This window comes from Bidens hawaiensis, unplaced genomic scaffold (genome assembly GCF_021521415.1).
Source record: "Bidens hawaiensis isolate Kalapana, Puna unplaced genomic scaffold, B.hawaiensis_p1.1 tig00015319_1, whole genome shotgun sequence".
NCBI lineage: Eukaryota > Viridiplantae > Streptophyta > Magnoliopsida > Asterales > Asteraceae > Bidens > Bidens hawaiensis.
The window spans coordinates 375,378-398,811 of record NW_027492368.1 but is presented as its reverse complement, the minus strand read 5'-3'; the positions used below and the strand labels follow the sequence as shown (position 1 = coordinate 398,811).

General features: G+C 37.1%; 1 protein-coding gene and 2 pseudogenes across 2 annotated transcripts; 2 read left to right on the top strand and 1 right to left on the bottom strand.

Annotated features, from left to right (window-relative positions):
* The first annotated feature begins 397 nt into the window (after positions 1–397).
* Positions 398–1,353, top strand: LOC143548911 (pathogenesis-related genes transcriptional activator PTI6-like; annotated as a pseudogene).
* An 11,299-nt stretch (positions 1,354–12,652) lies between these two features.
* Positions 12,653–13,525, top strand: LOC143548916 (uncharacterized). Its single transcript, XM_077039955.1, has 4 exons — positions 12,653–12,773; positions 12,961–13,279; positions 13,368–13,426; positions 13,491–13,525. The coding sequence occupies exons 1-4, from the start codon at positions 12,653–12,655 to the stop codon at positions 13,523–13,525; spliced, it is 534 nt and encodes a 177-aa protein (XP_076896070.1).
* Positions 13,526–14,120: 595 nt separating this feature from the next.
* LOC143548914 (uncharacterized) lies at positions 14,121–21,207 on the bottom strand (annotated as a pseudogene). Its single transcript, XR_013138039.1, has 5 exons — positions 19,965–21,207; positions 18,335–18,905; positions 16,970–17,089; positions 14,718–15,914; positions 14,121–14,617 (listed from the first exon to the last, which is right to left on the bottom strand). The product of XR_013138039.1 is annotated as an uncharacterized LOC143548914 (transcript).
* Positions 21,208–23,434: the final 2,227 nt, after the last annotated feature.

The following is a 23,434-nucleotide window of genomic DNA, read 5'->3' as shown; positions in this document are numbered from 1 at the left end:
AATCCTTTTAAACCCTGTAAAAATAGAATTGTATTTATGAGAGATTGAATAATTACGTTTAATTGCAACAATACAAATCTTGTTTTTTAAAAAGTTAAACTATAGGACAACTAATAACAACTTACATATTATTATTAATTAATGCTGTATTATTATTATTACATTGTTATTTTAAGCAAATATTATTGCCATAATAGTATTTTTATAATTTATCAAGCATCGTATGTGTACTATAAATTCAATATCTCAGCTTTTGGTTGCCTTCTCTTTCTCAATCTCAAAGATTCATCTTTTCAAGTGATTAATTTCTTAACAAAAATACCATCTTTTAGTTAATGTCTTTATGGTTTGGGGTCACATTCTTGATCGGATCACCTAATAACTAGAAAAGAAAAACATGAATGATCACTCCATGTAATTTCCGATCAAACATACTAAGCACAAAAAAGAATTGACAATGTTGGTTCCATCAACCAAGAAGAATGCATCCGATCAAGAAGGCACACCATGTCCAAGACTCATTCGCATATGGATGACGGATCCATATGCCACTGATTCGTCCAGCGATGAAGATGATACGGTCCTTAAAAGGCGCCGTGTAAAGAAGCACGTTAGTGAGATTAAAATACAAACCGTGATGTGTACAGATGAAAAAGAGTCATGTTTAAAGACTAAGCAGAAGCTGATGAAAACTCCGGGGATAAAGCCCCAGAAGTATAGAGGGGTGCGGCAAAGGCCTTGGGGTAAGTGGGCAGCCGAGATCAGGGATCCGGTGAGATGTGTACGGTTGTGGCTCGGGACATTTGAGACCGCAGAGGAGGCCGCTAGGGTGTATGATAGCGCGGCTATTAAACTCCGCGGTCCTAATGCTGTGACAAACTTTATCACACCACCCGTGGCTGAAACCTCACCATTGGTTGATGAAACGCTACAACCAGTTGAACAAAACCCTCCGCCGGTTGAACAAAACCCACCGCCGATCAGCGTTACTACATCGTCGGATTATGACTCGGGCGAAGAGTCACATAACATCCTTTTGTCTCCCACGTCCGTTCTCAGGTTTGATCAAATTTTTACTCACTCAAAAGAACCGGTTGGACCGGTCAACGATAGTCAAGAGTGTGAGTCAGCGAACGAGTGGGGTCCAGTTCATGGACTTGACCAAAAAGGGTCGGGCGTTTTTGATAGCGTATCATTCTTGGATAATATTTTTGACTTCCAGGTTGGTAATGAAGCTCCATATTGTATGATGGATTAGGATTTTGGGTCACTTGACCCGGTTCAGTTTGAAAACATTGATGCATTTATGCCATCTGTTGAGAGTTTTAAGGATTTGATTCCCGATGTTGGACATCCATCGACGTTAGATGTTGAGAACTACTTTTAGTTCAGTCATTTGAGAGAGTTTTTTTTGGTACGTACAGTCTATGCAACCAATGTTGTCCTAACATTAATTATGATATATGTTTTCATTATAACTGATCTGTCTTTTTATTATTAATAATTGCTTTTGGTGACAATGTTATTTTGGTTGACCTGCTCGTGTGTAAGCTTGATTGGTTGATCATATCTTCTATTTTAATTGATAAAAAATTTGACCTTTCTTATAAAACGGCTATATGTAAATATTGTAAGGGTTAGTATTTGATGTAGTGAATGTACAAACAATAAAGTAATAAGATCAAATATAATACTTACGTTTAATTTGGCTTTTGAAATCGTTTCATCAAGCCATCATCTTTCATGACACCATCTCTTGAGATTTTCTCTTTTTAAACGGGTGAGGGAGAGAAGGCGAGAGTGTGGTTACCTCATTGTCTTTTTTGGAGGGTTGAATTGGATGGGCACTGACTATGAAAGCTTTGTCGTTTCGAGTGGTTGAGTTGCCGAACACCAATTACCTGACTAATTTCTTAGGTGGAATTGGTTAGTCACCTTTTAATCACTTGTCCTTGGGCTGCCGTAATCTTGGTAGCCCCATCCCATCCACCTAAGCTCTGATCATCTTCTCCGGCGACACCTGCAACTTCCGGCGGCACTCATATTTCCAGATTTTACTCTCACTAGCCTCCACGGAATCGACGAGAACAAACCTTTAATCGCTGGTCGAGTTAAAGAGAGATGAAGGTGGTTGATTTTAGGTTGTGGGACCCACCAACACCATCCTCATTTGTTAGTATAACCCTTAGAGGGGGTCAAGCTCCAAGCAATAAAGATTAAGAACACATAAATTTTGAAACGATTTTCTTTTCTGCCTTTTTTTAATTGAAGCACAAATGCTTAAATAAAGAATCTAGCCTAAACTACATGCACTTTATTTGGAGAATAACAAGGAAACATGCAACGTGGGAGCAGTGGCTATCCCACTAACTCTTTTCCTAACTTCTATTCCTAACTTGTAGCACATCCATTTGACTAGGATGACCAGGTCACCACTTCCTGTATCGGGTCTTGGGTAAGGGTCGCTTGGGATGGGTTCGGGATCACATCATCATTCATCACTTGTGTTACATTGGTCATTTTTTCATTTTCATATACCTGGGCCGTATTATAATTCGGATCTTTATTATGAATAAAAGTCGAGTATTTTAGTTCATTTATGGTGTATATTGCATTTTTTATATTTTATTTATGTTATTATATGATTAAAATTCGATCACAAATGCTATTTTACATAATTTTATTTAACATTTGCATTTAATAAAAGTTCAGAGGTCAAAGTTTTCAAATTCTAAATTTTATGGGATTTTCCACCCCTCACGCTACGCAAAGAACTTTGCATTTAATCTATCATGATACATGATGAACTTAGGACCAAATTAGATTTCCGTTTGGGTCACGCTACGCGACAGACCTAGCCAGGGTTCTTTGCAATACGTGATTGAACTAAGAACATTCGTGAACCTAGTTGGGTCGCGCTGCGTGAAGATCTGTCTTCCAGACCTTCGCGATACATAATGCAACATCAAATCACGAAAATTGTGCTCCAAGCCAAATTGATTCACCAAATCGCCTCCAAAACTCAATTATATTTCATTTAACCGACTTTTAGATGTTCTAAAGCACCTTACATGAAATACCCTCAACTTATTCTCTAAGATTTACCTTAATCATTCAAAACATCTTAACTTTCTCATCAAGTTAGGGTTTAACCCAATTAACGAATTAAAACGTTTATACTACAATTCTTATAAATACCCACAACCCTAGCCTATGTTCCTTTGTTCCCAATTTTTAAAACACTTTCAATTACACGAATTCATCCTCTTTGGTGGTGTTCTTCAAGATTTGACTTTCAAAAGTCAACCAGACTCTCGTTTATTATCTTCTAGCCAATTTCTAGGTAAATTGTTATTTGTTTACTGTTATATTCCATATATGGCTCAAAATTCCTAGATCCCTTGATTTGAGAGAAAATTACAATTTTTGTCATCTTGAATTAGTTAAATTATGAAATGCGTCCTTTTTTAAAATAAGTTTCACTCTTTATCATTTATATGGATTTTTGTCTCGGTTTTAGTTGCTTACACTATTGGATGTTAAGTTTTTCATTTAAGTCACCCCATATGCATTGCAAATGGGGCATTGTAGTCTTTCTACCAATTAAAGGGCTAGTTATGTAAACCTAATTAAATATATTTCTTTGAACCATTTTACTTCCTTCCTATTTTCTTAAAACCCCTTTGTCAAGTGAGGTCCCATCTTTGATAAGTAGAACATAAAAATTTAGCCACTCAACCACCATCTCCTTTATCTTCAATCATTAACTCTAGCTCACCACCACATCCTTTGGCCACCTCTGAACTCCACCGATTTGGTTATTCAATCATATGCTCTGTTACACATTCACCTACAAAAAATATCACTTAAATCTCAATAAATCACTTACTTCACATAATTTCAATAACATTTATCAATTGCATCACCATTCAACCAAACAACGGTACCATTCACATTAGAACAAGAACAAGAACAAGAAGACTCATTCAGGCACACATTACTAGTAATTCGCGAAGTCTCCATTTTCAAAATCACGCCGTGTTCCACCAGCAGCCGTTATAATTGGGGTGGGTGGCTCCAATCTGACAATATTTAGTCCAGTAGACTTCCTGTTTTTTTCGATGATTTATTTCCTGCGTGTTGTGTTAACCCTGGCCGGTAACCAGATTTGTTTGATGTGCTATTCATGTTCTAATCTTGGTTATAATGGACCGAATCTCTAAAGGAAGTAACCACCAAGAACCACGGTTGGTATTTCACTTCCGAACAACTAGTGCGGGTAAACTTCCTCACCACCACTGGATCGGCAACTCGCAACTTTATACACACCTTGGCTTATAGATTTACAAAGAATTGGGTTAGGTTGCATATGCTGGTTGATGACGTGGGTACCCCTACCCACTCACAAGCTATAGAAACTTAAGAACAAATGCGCAGCAAACATAACCTTACAAGTTAGGGAAGCTTAGGAATAAGAAAGCAGCAAACTTAAGCTGCCAGATGGGGAAGCTCGACACTTACCCAGCAAGGTTCCTAAGTTGATCAGAAAGCTCTTGCTGCAGTAACGTCAGAAAAAATCATGGCTGACGAAAAGCTGGTGTCTGCCATAAAGTAAAAGTAATAAGAAGACAAATAAAAGCTAAACAAGTCTTATACGGAAATGGCATACACCCAGTCTGCATAAGCTAAAAGAAGAGCTGACCTTCTCCCCTTAAGAAGCTTCAGCTTTCCCCAGGGAAGCTTCCGAGTGCCTATAAAAGGGACATGTCACCAAAGGTATTCTCATTTAAAATTCACTCTATTCTCTCTAAACTCTCTTTTTACATTCCTACAACCTTATCTTCATATCATATCACTGATTCTCACACCGGAGGCTGATCGTAGAAGACCCCCTCCTACGGTGAGGCTAACCGGTCGTGCTTTCTTTGATTCTTAGTAGGAATAGAAGCTTTGGTTGTGATACACTCTTGGACCGCCATACTCTTGTTATTAGCTACATCGTTGTAGCAACAACTGGAACACACCGTGCGGTTGTGCTACTTAGAACAAAGATTCTGGTAGTTTCAGCTCCATTGTTCTCAAGTATTGTTCTTTCATGGCTGAAAAGAGTAATCCCGGCAAGAATATTCCTCCGAACGATGATCGGCCACTTAATAACTCCACCCTAGAGAAAAATATCGGCTATAGTTCGCCGGAGACGAGCAGGCTGGCAGCCATGTCGTCATCATCTTTTGATTTCCAAACACCACCTTCAACTAGAAGTGGAATCTTCTCTCCAAGAAATGATTTTTTTAATTCCGGTGGAGATAATAGATATGACGCCGGAAGGTGTTAAACGGAACTTGCTCCAGCTCAGAGAGCTTATGAACAATTATGCTCAGGAGGAGTGAGCTAAGGGGGTGAGAATAAGGTTACATTATACTGAGAAACCTGAATTTACACTCTCCCCCGTGCCCTCTCCCCCATGCCTGGTCCATCAAACACGAGCAATCAACATTGGCATCTACGGATCAAATCCAATAAATAAACTTTGCCACTAGAGGTATGAAATGATCTATAGTACTAGTGGGCTTAGAATGGCATAAGACTTCCCAAATGATGACAACTTATAAATCATGATTATCACATCTAAAGTCTTTTATCCATTTCAATCGCTATAAGCTCAACACTCGACAGTGTTCATAAAGCACTCCTTAGAGTCTAAAATAAACAACTTCGACGCCTACAACCATACTCACTTGCTTCCCATGAGGATTCTTCTGTTTCGTGTTTATAAAGCAAATAGTAAGATTATCCCTTTATTTAAAACATGAATTTTACGCACATAAGTTCCTATGTTGCTTGCACAAATTCCAATCACTAGAAGCACAAGATGCTTCTCGTGGCATGACTAATAACCTCTATGTTAAGGATACAAAAGACAAATGTTATCTCTCTCTATAAATCACATCAAAGCGGGGTTAATATGTTACCCTTTTCATTGCAAAGTTAGCGTTTTGGAGCTAACAAATTCGAATACTTCGGGAGATAAACTATATGATTCACCTTCCTAATTTTGTGTTCACAATGAGCCTCTCGAGTCTCGACTAATTATTTGATAATTTGAATTTTCCTTCTAGTTAATTTTAAAGCAAGACACTCCATGGGAATGTTTGTTCTCTATAAAATTATCACTAGCCACACATATTAAGCGAGGACTATACTTCTAAAAAGGCTCGTGCCCATAATTATGTCATGGTTGTCTTTGACATTGATAATTAGCACGCCAATGTGCGAAAACTCTAAAATCCTTTATGAAGTGAAATATTTCCTATATGCCTCAAACTTCTTAATAAATCATTGTCACTGAGTCTTCACTCTATTAATCCTATTTTTTTTCTATCAAACACTAAATTTATTCGTGATAATCAATTTGTGGATACGTGGATACCTTGATATTAGCAAGATGCACTAAGATTATGCAACAAGATATCAGAAATCTTCTTTAGCCAACCAGTTCCTAATGACAGAGTTCACTATTTGCATAATCTACAAGAGATAGATAAGTCCGTCCCAACTGCCTAGCTAATATATTGAATTCATTCCTTCCATTGGATGTGTGGCTCACACTCTCCGTCAGATTGTGTAATACTTGAGCGTAATACTTGGTTTTAATGCACTCTCCCTTCTATGCAATGGATATCATGCATATCCCTATGCAAATTTGTTCATATGTTCGTCTGTGCATTGTTAAACCAAACAATATGCTACCAATACCATCTTAAATATCATTCTATCGAGAGAGAAAAAATCTGTTACTCTCTTTCAATGTACGACTCAGTTCCCCGCTATTGGCGCCGACGAATTAAAATTATTGCAATCTCGGCAACTAACTCCTATGTCAAGATAACAGTTTAAATCATTTGTTCTTTTTGATGGCCACCTTTCAATGGTGTCTCCCATGATAAAAAAAATAAATAATAATAATAATAATAATAATAATAATAATACAAAAATCACTTACGTTAAGCATTTGGCGCAGTTTTAGAATCATAACATCTCCAAGAACTATTAATAGTATTCATTGGAAAGTATTCATCAAGAATTCGCAACACCATGGACCTTTGTGTCTATCATATAAACGCTTAAATTATGCGATTCATCCTTCGTAGACGTATATATCATTCCACTCAATTCCAATGGCCCATTCCTTCAAGGGTCATCCCCATAACCCGTTTAAAGGACTTAACATCAACTAAATTTCGGGACGAAATTCTTTTAGCGTGGGGAGAATGTGACACTCCGCTAAACAGGTCAATTTCCGTACAATGCCTAATTTTGATTCCTTATGTTAATTCCCAGTTGAATAAATTTTGTTAAGTTTAATCCCAACGAGTTTAGCATAATCCCATGTGCACGATACATTGCATCTAAGTATTTTAGAAATTACTTAAACTTTCTTATTTTATTCGATGGATACGAGCGTTGGTGATAATTTTGCACGTATTTAGCGAACCTATGAGGCTAGATTCTATATTATACGAATATAATTTGTGTATTATATTATAAAAAAATCAACAAAAAAAAACAAATTTATTCTTCGAGCAGTTATTATTATGTTGACGAACCTATTTCGTAAATGGTACCATACATGCAGAGGCATACGGACGTTGGTTAGAAAAGAAATAACATTGCACGCCATGATAATGCATGAATTTATATTTATGCATTGTCTACGAGATTTAAAATAATATTACATTTGAATATTATATATATTATACTCATAAATGTGCATCTAATAAATAGTTAACTATGAGTAACGAGTTATGTATACACACACACGAGTATGTAATGGTATACGTTAATTATGCATGAGCTCATTTGACTCAACACTTAGATAACTAAGCAGGTAAACAAACCTATATAGTTAAATGTATCATAATTAACATAACTAATAACTAGCTTGAAGTTAACATTTAGTACCATCAATGATTATTAACAAATTAAATCATTATAAGATGAATTTTAATCCAAATCTATGGTTCCTAAGTACCCTCATTCGAATTCTTGCAAAGACAAATAATCATACCACCTATCTTTCAAATTTTAAATCATGCTATGAAAAATATCTACTCCAAATATCCATATTGTCAAAGAGTTGGTAAAAAAAATGAGAGCTAATCATCACCAATCACCATCAAACAAATCTTTCTTTTCTTTCCTTTTGATTTTCGACAGATACACACTCCACACCCATACTTTCTTCAATATTATATCACACACAATCTCCATGTATCATATTTATATTTTTTTTTGAACGGCAACTTTCTTAGTTAAGTGATAACGCGACCGCATTCATGGCCCCATCACCCTTGGTCCAGACTATGTTGACATTATCGGGACCCACGCTGGAACCTAAGGATCATTTGGCATTCCCGGTAAAACCCCCGTTCACCCCGCCCGAAGGCACGACAGGTTTTATGCATCAGGGAAAATCCGGTCGGCATCAGGGATCGAACCCGGGTCTCCCCGTGTCTTCCCATCCTTTGCCTAGCCAGCTGGGCTAGCCCAGCTGGTTATGCATCATATTTATATATACTATTATATTAGAATAATTTAAATGCAAACTAACTTTTCTTTTGTTATATAATGGAACTCTTTGAAAGATAATACAAACACATACTAACCAGCTCTCACCATACTAAATCTCTCCCTCTGATTCGTGTGTGCAGACATCACCCAACAGCCTCTCTCTATTCACGATTACAAACCACCACCACAAACAACTACTTTGGCCACCTCCAGCAACCATCTTTGTGACCACCGGAAGCAGCCCTCCGCCACCAATGAGCCACCCTCAAACCACCACCTTCAGCCACACAAAAACACCGCCAACCACCGTCCTCACTCTTGCTCCATCTCCGTTACACCATAACGCCACCGGAAGATCACCACAATACATCGTACCGCCAACCCGCCCCCACCATCTCTGGTGTTCACGACAATCCACAACACCATCACCGCCACTGTCCTCTTCCTCATCGCAGCGGCTGCACCACCCACACGACCACCATAACACCCTCACAACCTGCACACAACATACACCGTCACACAATAGATACACCACCCACCACCGGCGCGGTATGTTATAGCTTCAAACCGAACTCAAGATACCTCTACGGTCCGTTATTAGACCCAAACCCGGTTCGAATCATTCTTCGGTCTCTTCCCGTAAACCGAACAGGCCGTGCCCGTTACTAGCTTCCAAGCTACAGCAGGGATTTGGACTGAGCCTCGCGAAGTGGAGCTAGCACAAGCCTTGTTGTCTCATTAATCCATAGTCATAATCCTAGAACTAATTAAGTGTGCTAAAACTCATCTCTAATCTATCTTTATATTTTTATAAGGTTGTGTTTATGCTAGCTCTAACACCTAAAGATCAAGATACACATTAAGGAAATGCTAAGTTGTGTTAATGATATCTTGAGAAGGTTTAGAAATGGATGAATAAGATTAATAAAGTGTGTTTATACTAAGATTTTCACCCATGAACAATCCACACACAAACATGTTTAAATAAAGTTTAAAACTATAAATCTAAACATAATGTGCAAGAATGATAAATATGGTTTAAAAGTGAGTCTTATAACTAGAAATGGGATTAAAATATGCTTATTATATATGTCTACTCATGAGGTTTCTTTAAAGATGGATTTTGTATAAAAATACATATATATATATATATGCACACTAGTTTACTAGGGAGATGGAAAGTATTTTTAAACAAATACGCACACGTGGAATGGAAAAACAATATTTTGTGTTCAAATAGTGATTTTACTTAAATATATATAAATTAGATATTAGCTATGAGAAAAGAATAATATTATTAATAAATTTTACGAGTTATACGATCAAAACGGTATGTATAGTCGGTTAAGTGTTTATGAACAAACGTACAAATATGTTAGGTTTTACAATCATAACTTAAAGAAATATTACTTTGAAATAAATATATAGTTTGAATATATATTTATTGCTCGACCAAACAAATCGGCTATATAAAAACAACACAAGAAGAATTATATTCTTAATATTTATATAAGTATATAAATATTTACTTTCAAAAAGAATACAAAACCTTATCACCAACGAGTCATCCAGAAATCCAACAAAACGTTCGGTTGGTGAAAGCAACCGACACAATATAATAAACGAAACGTTTGGTTGGTGAAAGCAATCAACACAAATGTAATAAATGAAACATCTGGTTGGTGAAAGCAACCGACACAAATGTAATAAACGAAACGTCCGGTTGGTGAAAGCAACCAACACAAATATAATAAACGAAACGGCTAGTTGGGTGAAAGCGACTAGCATAAACCGACTCGCGAGTCGATAACAATAATTAACTGACCTTACGCGTTTAGGACGTGTGAAGGAAGCGGACCCAGGTCCAAACTGTAATTGCTAACGAATTGAACACTGAACGTACGAGGTGAGTTTCACTACCCCCTTTTACTGTTTTACTGCTTTATAAATTCAGCGGGGAACATACACAACTGTTTTTATATACGATAATTAGAAACAAAACACTCTATCCTTATGCGAACATGAGTTGAACTATGTAATGTTATAAGTCCCTTGCTTGCATACTATAACCATTAGCTAACGGAGTTAGCCACAGGAATATACGGATAGTACTATTGACGTTGACATTTCCCCCTATTTTAGGTTAGTCGCTCTAACCTCCGATATTGCATCGAAAAAGGGTGCGTATATTCCATCTGTGAGATTTGAACAGAGCAAAAGGATATAAGTCGTGGTTTGGTTATAGGCTCAGGGTTCGTCATATTAATTCGTAGATTTATCTAGTCTACGGAGGATCATCGTATTTGTTTCAACAGATTGTCGTATACTTGTTTGCGAACTGATGATTTATGAATAACGTGATTTCATATCGAATCTCAAAACCTGTGAACTCACCAACCATTGTGTTGATATTTTAAAACGTATGTTTTTAGTGAATTAACAATGCACGTAAGGAATCATGAAGACAGGAGCTCATTGTACAATTAGGATACCATTTTGATATTTAACTACTTTTGCTTAAAAACAAATTATGGTTTGTAAACACTTTTAAAACTATTGGTATCCTAATACATTTATGTTGGCGATAATCATATGCTTACGGTATGCATGACGTCACGTGCCCGCGCTTCCGCCTTGGCGGGGTGTGACATTAAGTATTCTTCATCCATAAGTATTAGTTATTTAATATTTTTAGCTTAACCAAGAAGCAATGAATCTCATCGTGACATATGGTGATAACTCGTCAATGGAATTTGACACATGGCAATAACTTAGCCCATGCAAATGACATGTGGCGACACAGGTCAACACGTGGTGAAATATGGTGGTTCCGGATTTTGGCTGTAAAAAGGGGACTTCATGGATGTTTTCAAATCATTCCAAACTTAAATCCCACACACTTTATATAACCTTGGTTTGCATTTCCTTGTCTTGTAAAGCTTTCTCGAACCCTACGACGACCCGACAAGCTCTGAGCCTCGAATTTCATGCCATCCCAAGCAAGCAAGTCTCGAGACGAGTTCTTAAAGTACGTGCCACATTCCCGAATGATGTCCCGACGCCTGATCGGAAGTTGTAGATAAGTTCCAGAACCTAAGCAGAAGTACTTTACAACTAACTTCCGATACCCAACGTACCATAGGTCGAGGTTCTGTCAAAATCAGTAAGCAATGTAATTCCCTTGCGGTCCAACATCATAATACAAAAAAAAGGTCATCGAAATCACCGAAACAGAACCGAGAGGTGAATACGTAAACTTTTATTAAACAGATTTACTCCTATGGGACATACCAGTTATTTGTCTCAGAAGTGTCAGAAAACACTAACAACTGTGAATACATTTAAATGTTAAACAAATTTATTTTACTTTGAAAAGATAGACATGTTATTTGTCTTAGAGCCGAAAAGACAAACATATTGTTTATCTTAAAGAGTCTAAAAAGTTATAACACAAGATAGAAAATAAAACACTCAGACTAAATGCACATGTGTTTGGATCAATTCATAATTGACAACTAGCAGGCATGTTACGCGTCAGTCTTAAACCATATCTCTAATGGGCACAGCTCCCGAAGATATTGTTGAATTGTGTGTGTGATATGCCTCTGGGGAAGAGTAGATGCCCTGCTGAGCTGTATAGAAAAATATATTTGTGTTTGAACAAAAAGTTCATAAAATGTTTTATAGGAAAGCAAACATGTTAGATAAAATAAGAAAGACATATTGAAGATTGGAGATATAGTCATTAAATACTATCTGATAGGTCAGATTTTAAATCAAAGTTTATGTAAATTATATTTTCACCGGTATGTTTTATAATTTCAAACGGGTATTTAAATCTCGAGATTTCATAAGAAAATTATTTTATTTAAAAAACTTTTGTTAAAGGAATGCAACTGTGGTATATTTACGAAACTAGTACCTAAACGATCGAGGTTTGGATTGAGGGCCTAAATTGAGAAGGTAGAGGAGGACTCCTTGATTGTGTGAGTGAGAAATTGAGATTAGGTTAGATCGAGAGGTGCTGCTTGCTATTTGATTTAAATCCAAAAGGTTGCAAGTGTTGAGTGTCCGGTCCAATATGTCTGCGGTAGATCTGGAGGAATCCGTAACAGAAGACAAGGATCCATTCAAATTCAAAGGCCATGATTATGTTGATGTCCGTTCCAAACCCTACCTTATGAAACTTCTCCACAGACAGGGTAAATTCAAACCACTTTCTTATAAGCTGTAGGCTTCTGATTGCTTTTATCTGGTTATCAAACAATCACCTGTAAACAAGGCCTTGTTCGGTTACCCCTAATCGGAACAACATTTGTTGTTATGCTATGTTATGAGTAGAATAATCATTTCATCATATCATATATATATATATATATGCCTGTGCAGGTGACGGGGGAGTCCTCTTTGCAGACAAAGTTTTCAAGTTTACAGCTTCAGGAAAGGTGAAAAAGCAACTTGTGCTGATCACTGATTTTGCTATTTATATTATCGATCCGGAGATATACGCACTTAAAAGGCGGATTCCTCTTGCTGCAATAGAGAAGCTTTGCTTGAGTCAGTTGAGTGATCATTTTGTTGCGCTTATTGTTCCAACCGAATATGATCTTTTGCTGGCCACTACTAGGAAGACTGAGGTTGTAACTGTTTTGGTCCAATCTATGAAGACTACATCTAACTATGAATTGGAGGTTAGCTCGTCTAACAGGTAATATAGTAAACTTTTTTTTGTATATTTTTTCTCATTTTTTATTCTATTTGCATATTTAACTATTGCATTGTTGATGCCCTTGCAGTTTTGAGTACCATGCTGCTTCTGATGTAGTTAACGAAATTCATTTTGAGGAGGTTGAAGGTAAACAAACCCTATGTGACATTCTTACCCTGCTTTTAATTTTCAAATATATTATATTCTTTAGAGAGGCCAACATTGGCAATTTGGGTTCCGGGTTAAATCAGTTTTGGGTCATAATAGTGACTTGGTTTTTTAGGGGCACTATTTGAAAACTACAATTTAGCTAATTTTTGACATGGGTCGTGTGTTTCATATTTGGTCAAGTATTTGACATGTTTGACTCGTTATTAAAACCGTTGCTTATATCTTTTACTCGTATTTCTGGTGGAACCAAAACAAGAATTGTAAACAAGTAAAGACTGCCCAAAGCTCTGTGATGCATATGTGTTGTTATTTTTTGCCCCTTTATGTTGAATTTTTGTTGTAGTTGCATACATTTATCATCGGTTAATTGTAATATAAAAATCTAAGTTTCACATCTTTATTATTTCTTATAATTGCATTTAGACTTTAATCTTATGAATGCAATTATATTGTTTGAAAATGGTGACCCTATTCACCTTTTATATCATGACAATCATTAGTAGTAAAAGTAAGACCCTAGATTTCTTATTAACTAAAAACTTTAGTGTAACAGTAACTAATTCTTTCTAATTTTGCTACCACAGGATATATGTCATTAGAGCTGTTGTTCACCTGTCCAAATGACCTCAATCAATTTGACCACCTCCCCAATTTGAGGCCTACACGCGGGCTACTTGTTCACACATTGCATTGCTATCTGCAACGTTTCCACCATCTCCTCTTCAATATTCGGGTACCTCAGAAGCTCCCTATCAAAAACATCAGTAGTCCACTCCTCTTTAATCATCAATCTAAACCAACTAATCAAGTCGACAATCTCATTGTCACATGTAGCATTAGTCGGTGACTTCCCAGTTAGAAGCTCAAGAAGTAGAACACCAAACGAGTACACATCTGATGCTTGGTTGACTTTTTCAGTGTCGGCTATTTCTGGTGCGTTGTATCCCCCAATCCTTGTTGGCGGTGACACCATCAGTGCTGCCAGACCTGCATCACCAACACAACCGTACAGTTGGTGGTTTAGGAATGTGTTGGATGCTTTGATGTTTCCGTGGACTAGCTTTCCATTAGCTTGTGTGTGGATATGAGCTATCCCTCTTGCGGCTCCTATGGCTATCCTCAACCGGCTATCCCAATCTAACGGGCTCCTATTTGCTCCTCTATTCGCTGCAAAATAACAACTCAACAATTCAAAAAGGGTAGATTTGCTAAAATTCTCCTTGTCCTAATTCTTAAATTATTGTTTTATAACTAATTGACAGCATACCATGCAATAATGAAGCAACACTTCCTTGACTGAAGTAATCATACACCACCAACTTTTCATCGTTGGAGTAATAATACGCCCTTAACGGAACCACATTCTCGTGTATCATCCTCCCAACAATCTCCATTTGTTGCTCAAACTCGCGTCTAGCCACATTTACCACACCCTGTAACCTCTTCACCACAACTGCGTGTGAATCCTCCAATGTTGCTTTATAAGTAGCATCGAAAGTACCCTTATCAAGCACCTCTGCAGAGGCCCTAAACAAATCATCCATATCAAATGCAAGATCACTTCCCTCAAAGAAAGGCTTCCATTCCCAATAGCACTCCCACTTTGACCACCGTTGACTTTCTTTTCCTCATCTGTCTTCAAGTGCCAAATCACCATCAGCAATGCTATTAATCCAAATGAAAACACGCAACCACCAATCACAATACCTAATCCAGTTTTACTGAGTTTTGGCTTTTTTGATGCCCCTTGAATGTGAGAAACAGACGGAACTGATACATCAGAATCAAGAACATTTCCCAAAAAATCAGAGCTAGGAAACCTCACTAAAGATTGAGGCATGTTTCCCGTGAGATTATTATTAGACAAGTCAAGAAATTGCAGACTCGCGATATTAAAATCCGGTATCTCACCAGAAAATAAGTTGTTTGCAAGACTCAAAGCGATTGAGTCAAATTTGAGATGGAAGGCGATATGCTCCCATTAAAACCGTTATTCGACAGATTAAGAACCGCTGGATTGTTCCAACCAGACAAGTTCAAAGGTAATGGACCCGAGAAGTTATTACATTGGAGATGTAAAGCGGTTAAGTTTGATAGACTGGTCAAATCAGAAGGAAAAGGGCCTGATAAACTGTTGGACCTCAAACTTAATATTTGAAGATTCGATAATCGGCTAAGGGTGTTTGAAGGTATAGGGCCACGAAGGCCAACGGCAGGCAAATGGAGAGCAATGATCGATGAATGGTTATGATCACATGTTACACCTGTCCAGTTAGTACAAGCCGAAGCATTCATATGCCAGTTGATCACGTGAGAATGTGGAATATTTTGTATAAAATTTAGCAACACTTTCTTATCATCTGTAGGTTCAGTTGTAACCACAGAGACAACAGCCCCAAACAAGACCAGTGTAATGAGCATTGACCTATTCTTCATGTTCATCACCTCCATTATCTCCCTAGATCTACATGAAAATAATAATAATAAGTAAATAAACATAAAGTTAGCATAAACTGCATATCCGTTAAAACATAGCATAAACCTAGTTAAACAAACTTCAACTGAAAAACTCAAGCATACATTGAACGTTATCATGTTAAAATATTCAAGAAAGAATTAATATAACTCACGTAAACAAAAGCATGCAAGAAACTATTATTGAATAACAATCAATATGACCAAGTTTATATAGAATAACCCTAATTTGATAGGCAAGACATTACCTTTTTTAATTACAATCCAATTAGGGGTAGCGGCACAGCTTGTTGCCCGCTTGCCTTCTATTTCGATGTAATCCAATGAACATGATTGTTTTAACATATATTAACATATATAAAATGAGTAAATCCTGGTTGAAAGAACATTAGGAAATATTGTAATTATGAAACATAATTAACTATGGTATGTTTGTCAATATTGGTCCCGAATTACCAAAAAAAAGAAAAAAGTTAATAACCTAAAAAGCAAGTCGATGATCAGCAATCTATATTGTATCAGTTGAATTAAATCTCTTCATTAAGTAATAATAGAACATGTGGTATTATCTCAGTTTGTTATAAGTAGGATTTTGGCCAAATTAGGGTTTTGATTGCTTTTAGCTATGCAATCTCGAATTGGACTCAAAGTAAGAAATTAAACAATCAGAAGTAGGGCTCTAAACGAACCGAGCGTATGCTCGTGAACAGTTCGGCTGGAAGTTCGTTTAATAAGTGAACGAACATGGCATGTTTGATCAGTTGTGTTCGTAAATGTTCGAAAATGTGTTTATTTGCGTCCGTTTATATTCGTTAATGTTTGTTTGTTCGCTAAAGATTTGTAATACTTTTTAGTGACTTTTCTAATTTTATCATATAGATCTAAACAAAATTGGCAAACCTATATGACACTCTTAGGTAGCGTTTGGTATGCAAAAATGATAGTAGGAATGGAATGACTCATTATAAAGGAAATGAAAAAAGTAATTTTTGGTTGTTCCATTCCTTTTTCACCTATTTTCTCAACAACGTCAACCACCACCACCTGACCACCATCGCCACCACTACCGCCGTCACTGCCTCCATCACCGCTGCCACTACTGTCGCCACCACCACCACTACTATCGACACCAACACCTTACCAACGGCGCTACCACCGCCACCACTATTGTCGCCGAGCCACCACAACTATTGTCATCGCTTTCGCCTAACCACCACCATCGTCGTTGCCTGATCACCACCACCTGATCGCCACCACCGTCACTGTCACCCTACCATCGCCATCACCACCTGACCACCAATGCTACCATCGCCACCACCATCACCACCGCCGCCATCATTTTTGTCGTCGGAGCTACCACTACCGCCGGCATTGCAATTTTTTTATTTTGTTAAAATAAATTAATTAAGATTGAAGTATTTTTTATCATTTCTACTTCATTCATACTTTTTGTGGAAACAAAACAAAATAAAGTAATAATTTATTTCAGTGTAATAGGTTAACCAAACAAGACAAATGAATGCTAATGATCAATTTCATTCCTTTGTTCATTTCATTCCATACCTTATCTTTACCTCCAACCAAACATACTTATTCTGTCTGCTTTTTTCCTCTAATTTTCATATAAATTTGACAATTTAGGTACCGGGCAAATCAGCTGCGGGTCGTTATGATGACTTCTTTTTGTAGGGACACCATTTTGGATCGGGTGGACCCGCAAACACTTTTTTGTTATTTTCTTAAAAGTTATCTATAAGATGGTTAATTCTTTAAGTATTAAAGGGGCTTAAAAACAAGTTTTGACCAGGTTGACTCGGTATTAAAAGTCACCTCTAATATTCGGTGACTTACGATGGTTACATGTTTTAAAAATACAATTTCGGTGACTTTTGACATGTGTACTGTTTTTCCTATTTAGTCACGTATTTGACATGTTTTCTCATATTTCAGGTGGAACCAAAACAAGAATTGTAAACAAGTGAAGACTGCCCAAAGCTCTGTGATGCACATTTTGTTGTTATTTTTGCCCCTTTATGTTTACTTTAATCTTGTTGTAGTTGCATACAGTAATCATCTTCAGTCCCTTGTAATATAAAAAATATAAGTTTCCCATCTTTATTATCTCTTACAATTGTTTGAAAATGAAATCATTACAATCATAATCATATATGACAATATTCACCTTTTATACTATTACAATTATTATATAGCTGAGGCAGAACATTCAGTCAAATAAGAAAAATAGTGAGAACAGGTCAACAAGTCAAATAGTATATAAAAGTCAAACAGCAAACCAGTCAAAAAGAAAACAACACTTGGAAAACAGCCCCTATATTTCTTATTAACTAAAAACTTTAGTGTAACAGTAACTGATTCTTTCTAATCTTGCTACCACAAGATATATGTCACTAGGGCCTGTGTTCACCGGTCCGAATATTCTCAACCGATTTGACCACCTCCACCATCTTAGGCCTCTGCTCGGGCGACTTGCCCACACATTGCATTGCTATCTGCAACATTTCCACCATCTCCTCTTCTATATTCGGGTACCTCAAAAGCTCACTATCAAAAACCTCGGCTGTCCACTCCTCTTGAACCACCGAGCTAACCCATCTAACCAAGTGGACAGTCTCATTGCCGCATGTAGCATGAGTAGGTGACTTCCCGGTTAGTAGCTCAAGAAGTAGAACCCCGAACGAGTACACATCTGATGCTTGGTAGACCTTTTTAGTGTCGGCTATTTCTGGTGCATTGTATCCGCCACTCCTTGTTGGCGGTGGCACCATCATTGCCGCCAGGCCTACATCACCAACACAACCGTACTGTTGGTGGTTTAGAAAGGTGTTGGATGCTTTGATGTTTCCGTGGACTAGCTTTCCATTAGCTTGTGTGTGGATATGAGCTATCCCTCTTGCGGCTCCTATGGCTATCCTCAACCGGCTATCCCAATCTAACGGGCTCCTATTTGCTCCTCTATTTGCTGCAAAATAACAAGTAACGACTCAACAATTCAAAAAGGGTAGTGGGCAACAGGTTCAGCTTGAAATGGGTCATGTCAGCTTAGATTGGCCTATAAAATGGGGTCCTGCAGGGACCTTAACAAGCCAAACCGGTTTGTGAGCTACTCGAGATCGGCTCGTTAAAATCTTGAATCGCCGCGCTTAAATGAGCCTGAGCCTTAAAATAATATAAACAAGCCGAGGCCCGAACTTTACATATCGAGCCTGAGCTGGCTCGCAAGCATAAATGAACCTCTAATATAGTTTATATATAATGTATTTAATAATCATTTAAATAATAATATTAATTATATGCAAAATTATAACTAAAATAACTTGATAATATACATTATGTTTTATTAAAAATTATAATTTAAAAAATAACACTAGAAATTAGTAAAAAATGCATATCAATAAAGGAGCTGAGCTCGGGGTTAGAAAAACAACTCAATAGCCAAGCTCCAAGCTCCAGCTTTAGAAAACGAGCTCGAAACAAGCCGAACTCGTCGAGATCTCGTAAGTCAAAATGAGCCCAGCCCGAGCCTAGTCGAACTCGGGCTCGGCTCATTTACACCCCTAGGTCCTGCCATTGATAAACCACCTATACTCGCCTATTACATCATACGAGCTGTATGACCTTCTTCATCATATCATCCAGGCCATATGATGTCATACGGGTCGTATTACAGGGTGAAAGAGGTCATACGACCCATATGGATATGTCAGTGCCACATCGTTTATTTCCTTGCCGGTCAAAAACATCATACGGGCCACATATGTTTTGACCTTTATGCGACCAGTAGGCCTTTTTCAGCCAATCATACAGGCATACAACTGGCTTGTATACTTTTCAACCTATCGTGCGACCCGGATGACCATACAAGCCGTATGAAACGGGTGTCTGGATAGTATGTGATGGCCTATTTCTTAAATTATTATATGACTAATAACGGCTCTTTGGCAAAAAAATTCTCTTTGGCCTATTTCTTAAATTATTATATAACTAATAAATGTTAGTCGTGACTACAAAAACAACATACCATGCAACAATGAAGCAACACTTCCTTGACTGAAGTAATCATACACCAACAACTTTTCATCTTTGGAGTAATAATACGCCCTTAACGGAACCACATTCTCGTGTATCGTCCTCCCAACAATCTCCATTTGTTGCTCAAACTCGCGTCTAGCCACATTTACCACACCCTGTAACCTCTTCACCGCAACAGCGTGTGAATCCTCCAATGCTGCTTTATAAGTTGTACCAAAAGTACCCTTATCAAGAACCTCTGCAGAAGCCCTAAACAAATCCTCCAAATCAAATGCAAGATTACTTCCCTCAAAGAAGACAAGTCTTCCATCCCCATTAACATTCCCACTTTGACCACCATTGACTTTCTTTTCCTTATTACCTGTCTGCAAATCCTTTTTCTTACCTTCCTTCTTCAAGTGCCAAATCACCATTAGCAATGCAATTAATCCCAATAAAAACACACAACCACCGATCACAATGCCAAATCCAGTTTTACTGAGTTTTGGCTCCTTTGATGCTGCTCGAATAGGAGAAACAGATGGAAGTGATAAATTTTCAGTATCAAGAGCATTTCCCAAAAAAGCAGAGCTAGGAAACCTCACTAAAGATCGAGGCACGCTTCCCGTGAGATTATTATTAGACAAGTCAAGAACTTGCAAGCTCGCAGTATTAAAATCTGGTATTTCACCAGAAAGTGAGTTGTTTGCAAGGCTCAAAGCGGTTAAGTGAGTCAAATATGAGATGGAAGGTGAAATGCTCCCATTAAAACCGTTATTTGACAGATTAAGAACCGCTAGATTGTTCCAAACAGACAAGTTTAAAGGTAATGGACCCGAGAAGCTATTACATTGGAGATGTAAAGCGGTTAAGTTTGTTAGACTGGTGAAATCAGAAGGAAAAGGGCCTGATAAATTGTTGGATCTCAAACTTAGTATCTGAAGATTCGATAATCGGCTTAGGGTGTTTGGAGGTATAGGGCCATCAAGGCTTAAAGCAGGCAAACGAAGAGCAATAATCGATGAACGGTTATGGTCACATGTTACACCTGTCCAGTTAGTGCAAGCAGAAGTATTCATATCCCAGTTGATCATGTGAGAATGTGGAACCTTCCGGATGAAATTGAGCAAAACTTTCTTATCTTCTGTAGGTTCAGTTGTAACCAGAGAGAAAACAGCCCCAAACAAGACCAGCATAGTGAAAATCGATGTATTCTTCATGTTCATCATCTCAGTTTTCTCCCAGTTTCTGCAAAGCCTTCCACATCCACATGAAATTGAGCAAACCTAATAAGTAAATAGGCATAACACCACAGGATCTATGTATGATAGAATGATGTTTTTTTGACACTAGTTAGTATAAAGTTAAAATTCAAGAAAGACTTCATATAAGTCATCAAAACGAAAACATGCACGAAACTAATATTGAAGAATTCTCAATGATAATAATGTCATAACCATAACTTGGTTTACATAGACTAACCCTAACTTGCTAGACAGGGAGGCCGTTACCAATTGTACCTATATTGAAATTAGGAAAAATACTTACTTATAATCGACTTGTCAATATCTGTCCCTCAAGTTCACCGACATGTGACTTGGAGTCCGAGCAAAAATGCATTTCCGTTAAACATAAATCTAATTAAATTTCACTTTAACGAACTTAAACCTAGCTTCAATTACAGAATTAAAGACACACATTGAACGTAATAATAATAATAACAATAATAAGGTAAACGGAAATCCTGGCTATGCGATGAAATCAAAGCCTAATTTGTTGTTATGAAATTGCAAAACGAAAAGAATAAGTAATGATCTGACTCACCAAATGACGAAGAGACTTGAAGTCGTTAGCTCTGTACTATTATTATTATTACTATATCCATCAGAACCTGCAATGGAAGAACGAACAATGTAGCAACTGTAACTGTAACTCTAACTGTGTGTGTGTGAGAGAGAGAGATTACTTGAAGAAGAATAGTGAGAAATAATAATAATTAGTGTTGTGTTGCAGAGATGGCGGGATGCAGCACATGGAGATGGAGATGGAGTGTGAACCAAGGGAAGTAAAGTTCACCCCTCTTTAATCAAAGTTTAACTTCAAACTGGTTTTGCCTTGTATTAAATGCATTTATCACACAAAAGGTAACTGCAGATTATTTGTTATTTATTGTTTGGTTTACTAAAATAGTAATAATTTACTTTTCGGTGCCTCGTTAAAGTATAGAAGAATATTTATTTGTTTATTTGTGTTACTAGAATAGGATTTTGCTTTTGGAATTCGATTTTTGGATTTATGTGAATTTGTTCTCTCCTTTTTAAAGGACTATATATTGTGGAATATATATAGTTAGGGATTTCTTTAGTTATCGCATGCTTGATGTTGAAAGATAACCTTATTAATTTGTTTATGTGGAAAATATAACTGTATTAAACATTGTTTTGAGTTTGTTTCTTACATAAGTTTGTGTCGGCGTTTCCAAAAGAAAAGGCGAAAGTGTTTCATGCATTGTACTGCTTGATCTCGATGTGATGTATTTAAAAGAAGTTGAACGCTTTAGTCCGTAAAAGGATTCCGGTCAATATTCATAATTTGTTGGAAGAGATTAAAGTGTTTGGTTTCCTTTACATCAAAAGCAGGTCTAAAAGGAACGAACCTTCTTGAGAAGATTGGTGTAGATTTCCTTTGTAATTTTCCACGTCGTGTTTTTGTTATTGGGTGGTTCGGTGTGGGCTGCTATCGTTCGCGCTCCGATTGTTGTTTATACCGGTGACTTCTAACCCCTTGCTAGTTTTTAAAATATAATATTGTTGTTGGTAGAAAAAAGAAGGTGTGGGTAAAATATTATTTAAATTCTCAAAATGTGAGTTTTATGATCATATCAAACATCTTCATACGCTTTTAACATTATTGAGAAAGAGAAGCTTTATGCTAAATTCTCGAAGTCTGAGTTTTGGTTACAAGAAGTACAATTTCTAGGTTACTTGATTAACCACAAAGGTATTCATGTGGACCCAGCCAAAATAGAAGCTATCACTAAATGAGAAATTCCTCTAACTCATACAGAAATTCGAAGTTTCTTAGGATTAGCAGGATTTTATAGACGCTTCATTCAAGATTTTTCTCGAATAGCAGTTTTGTTAACATGTAAAAATGTCAAGTTCGAATGGGACCCAAGCAAGAAGAAGCTTTTGTAATTTTAAAGCAAAAGCTAACAAATGCCTCAATACTTGTCCTACCAGAAGGAACTGAAGATTTCACAGTTTGTTGTGATGCTTCCAAATCAGGATTGGGATGTGTATTAATGCAACGTGAAAAAGTTATTGCTTTAGTATCCATACAATTGAAGAAGTATGAAGAGAATTACATAACACATGCTTTAGAATTTGGAGCAATAATTTTTGCCCTAAAGATCTAGAGACATTATTTGTATGGTAGTAAGTTTACTATATTCACATATCATAAAAAGTTTAAAATACA

Bases quoted from the DNA above. Each gene is read 5' to 3' on its own strand.
- LOC143548916 (XM_077039955.1), top strand. From the start codon at position 12,653: ATGTCTGCGGTAGATCTGGAGGAATCCGTAACAGAAGACAAGGATCCA. The intron at 13,280-13,367 runs GTAATATAGTAA...ATGCCCTTGCAG, and splicing joins GAGGTTAGCTCGTCTAACAG to TTTTGAGTACCATGCTGCTT. The intron at 13,427-13,490 runs GTAAACAAACCC...TATATTCTTTAG, and splicing joins TCATTTTGAGGAGGTTGAAG to AGAGGCCAACATTGGCAATT.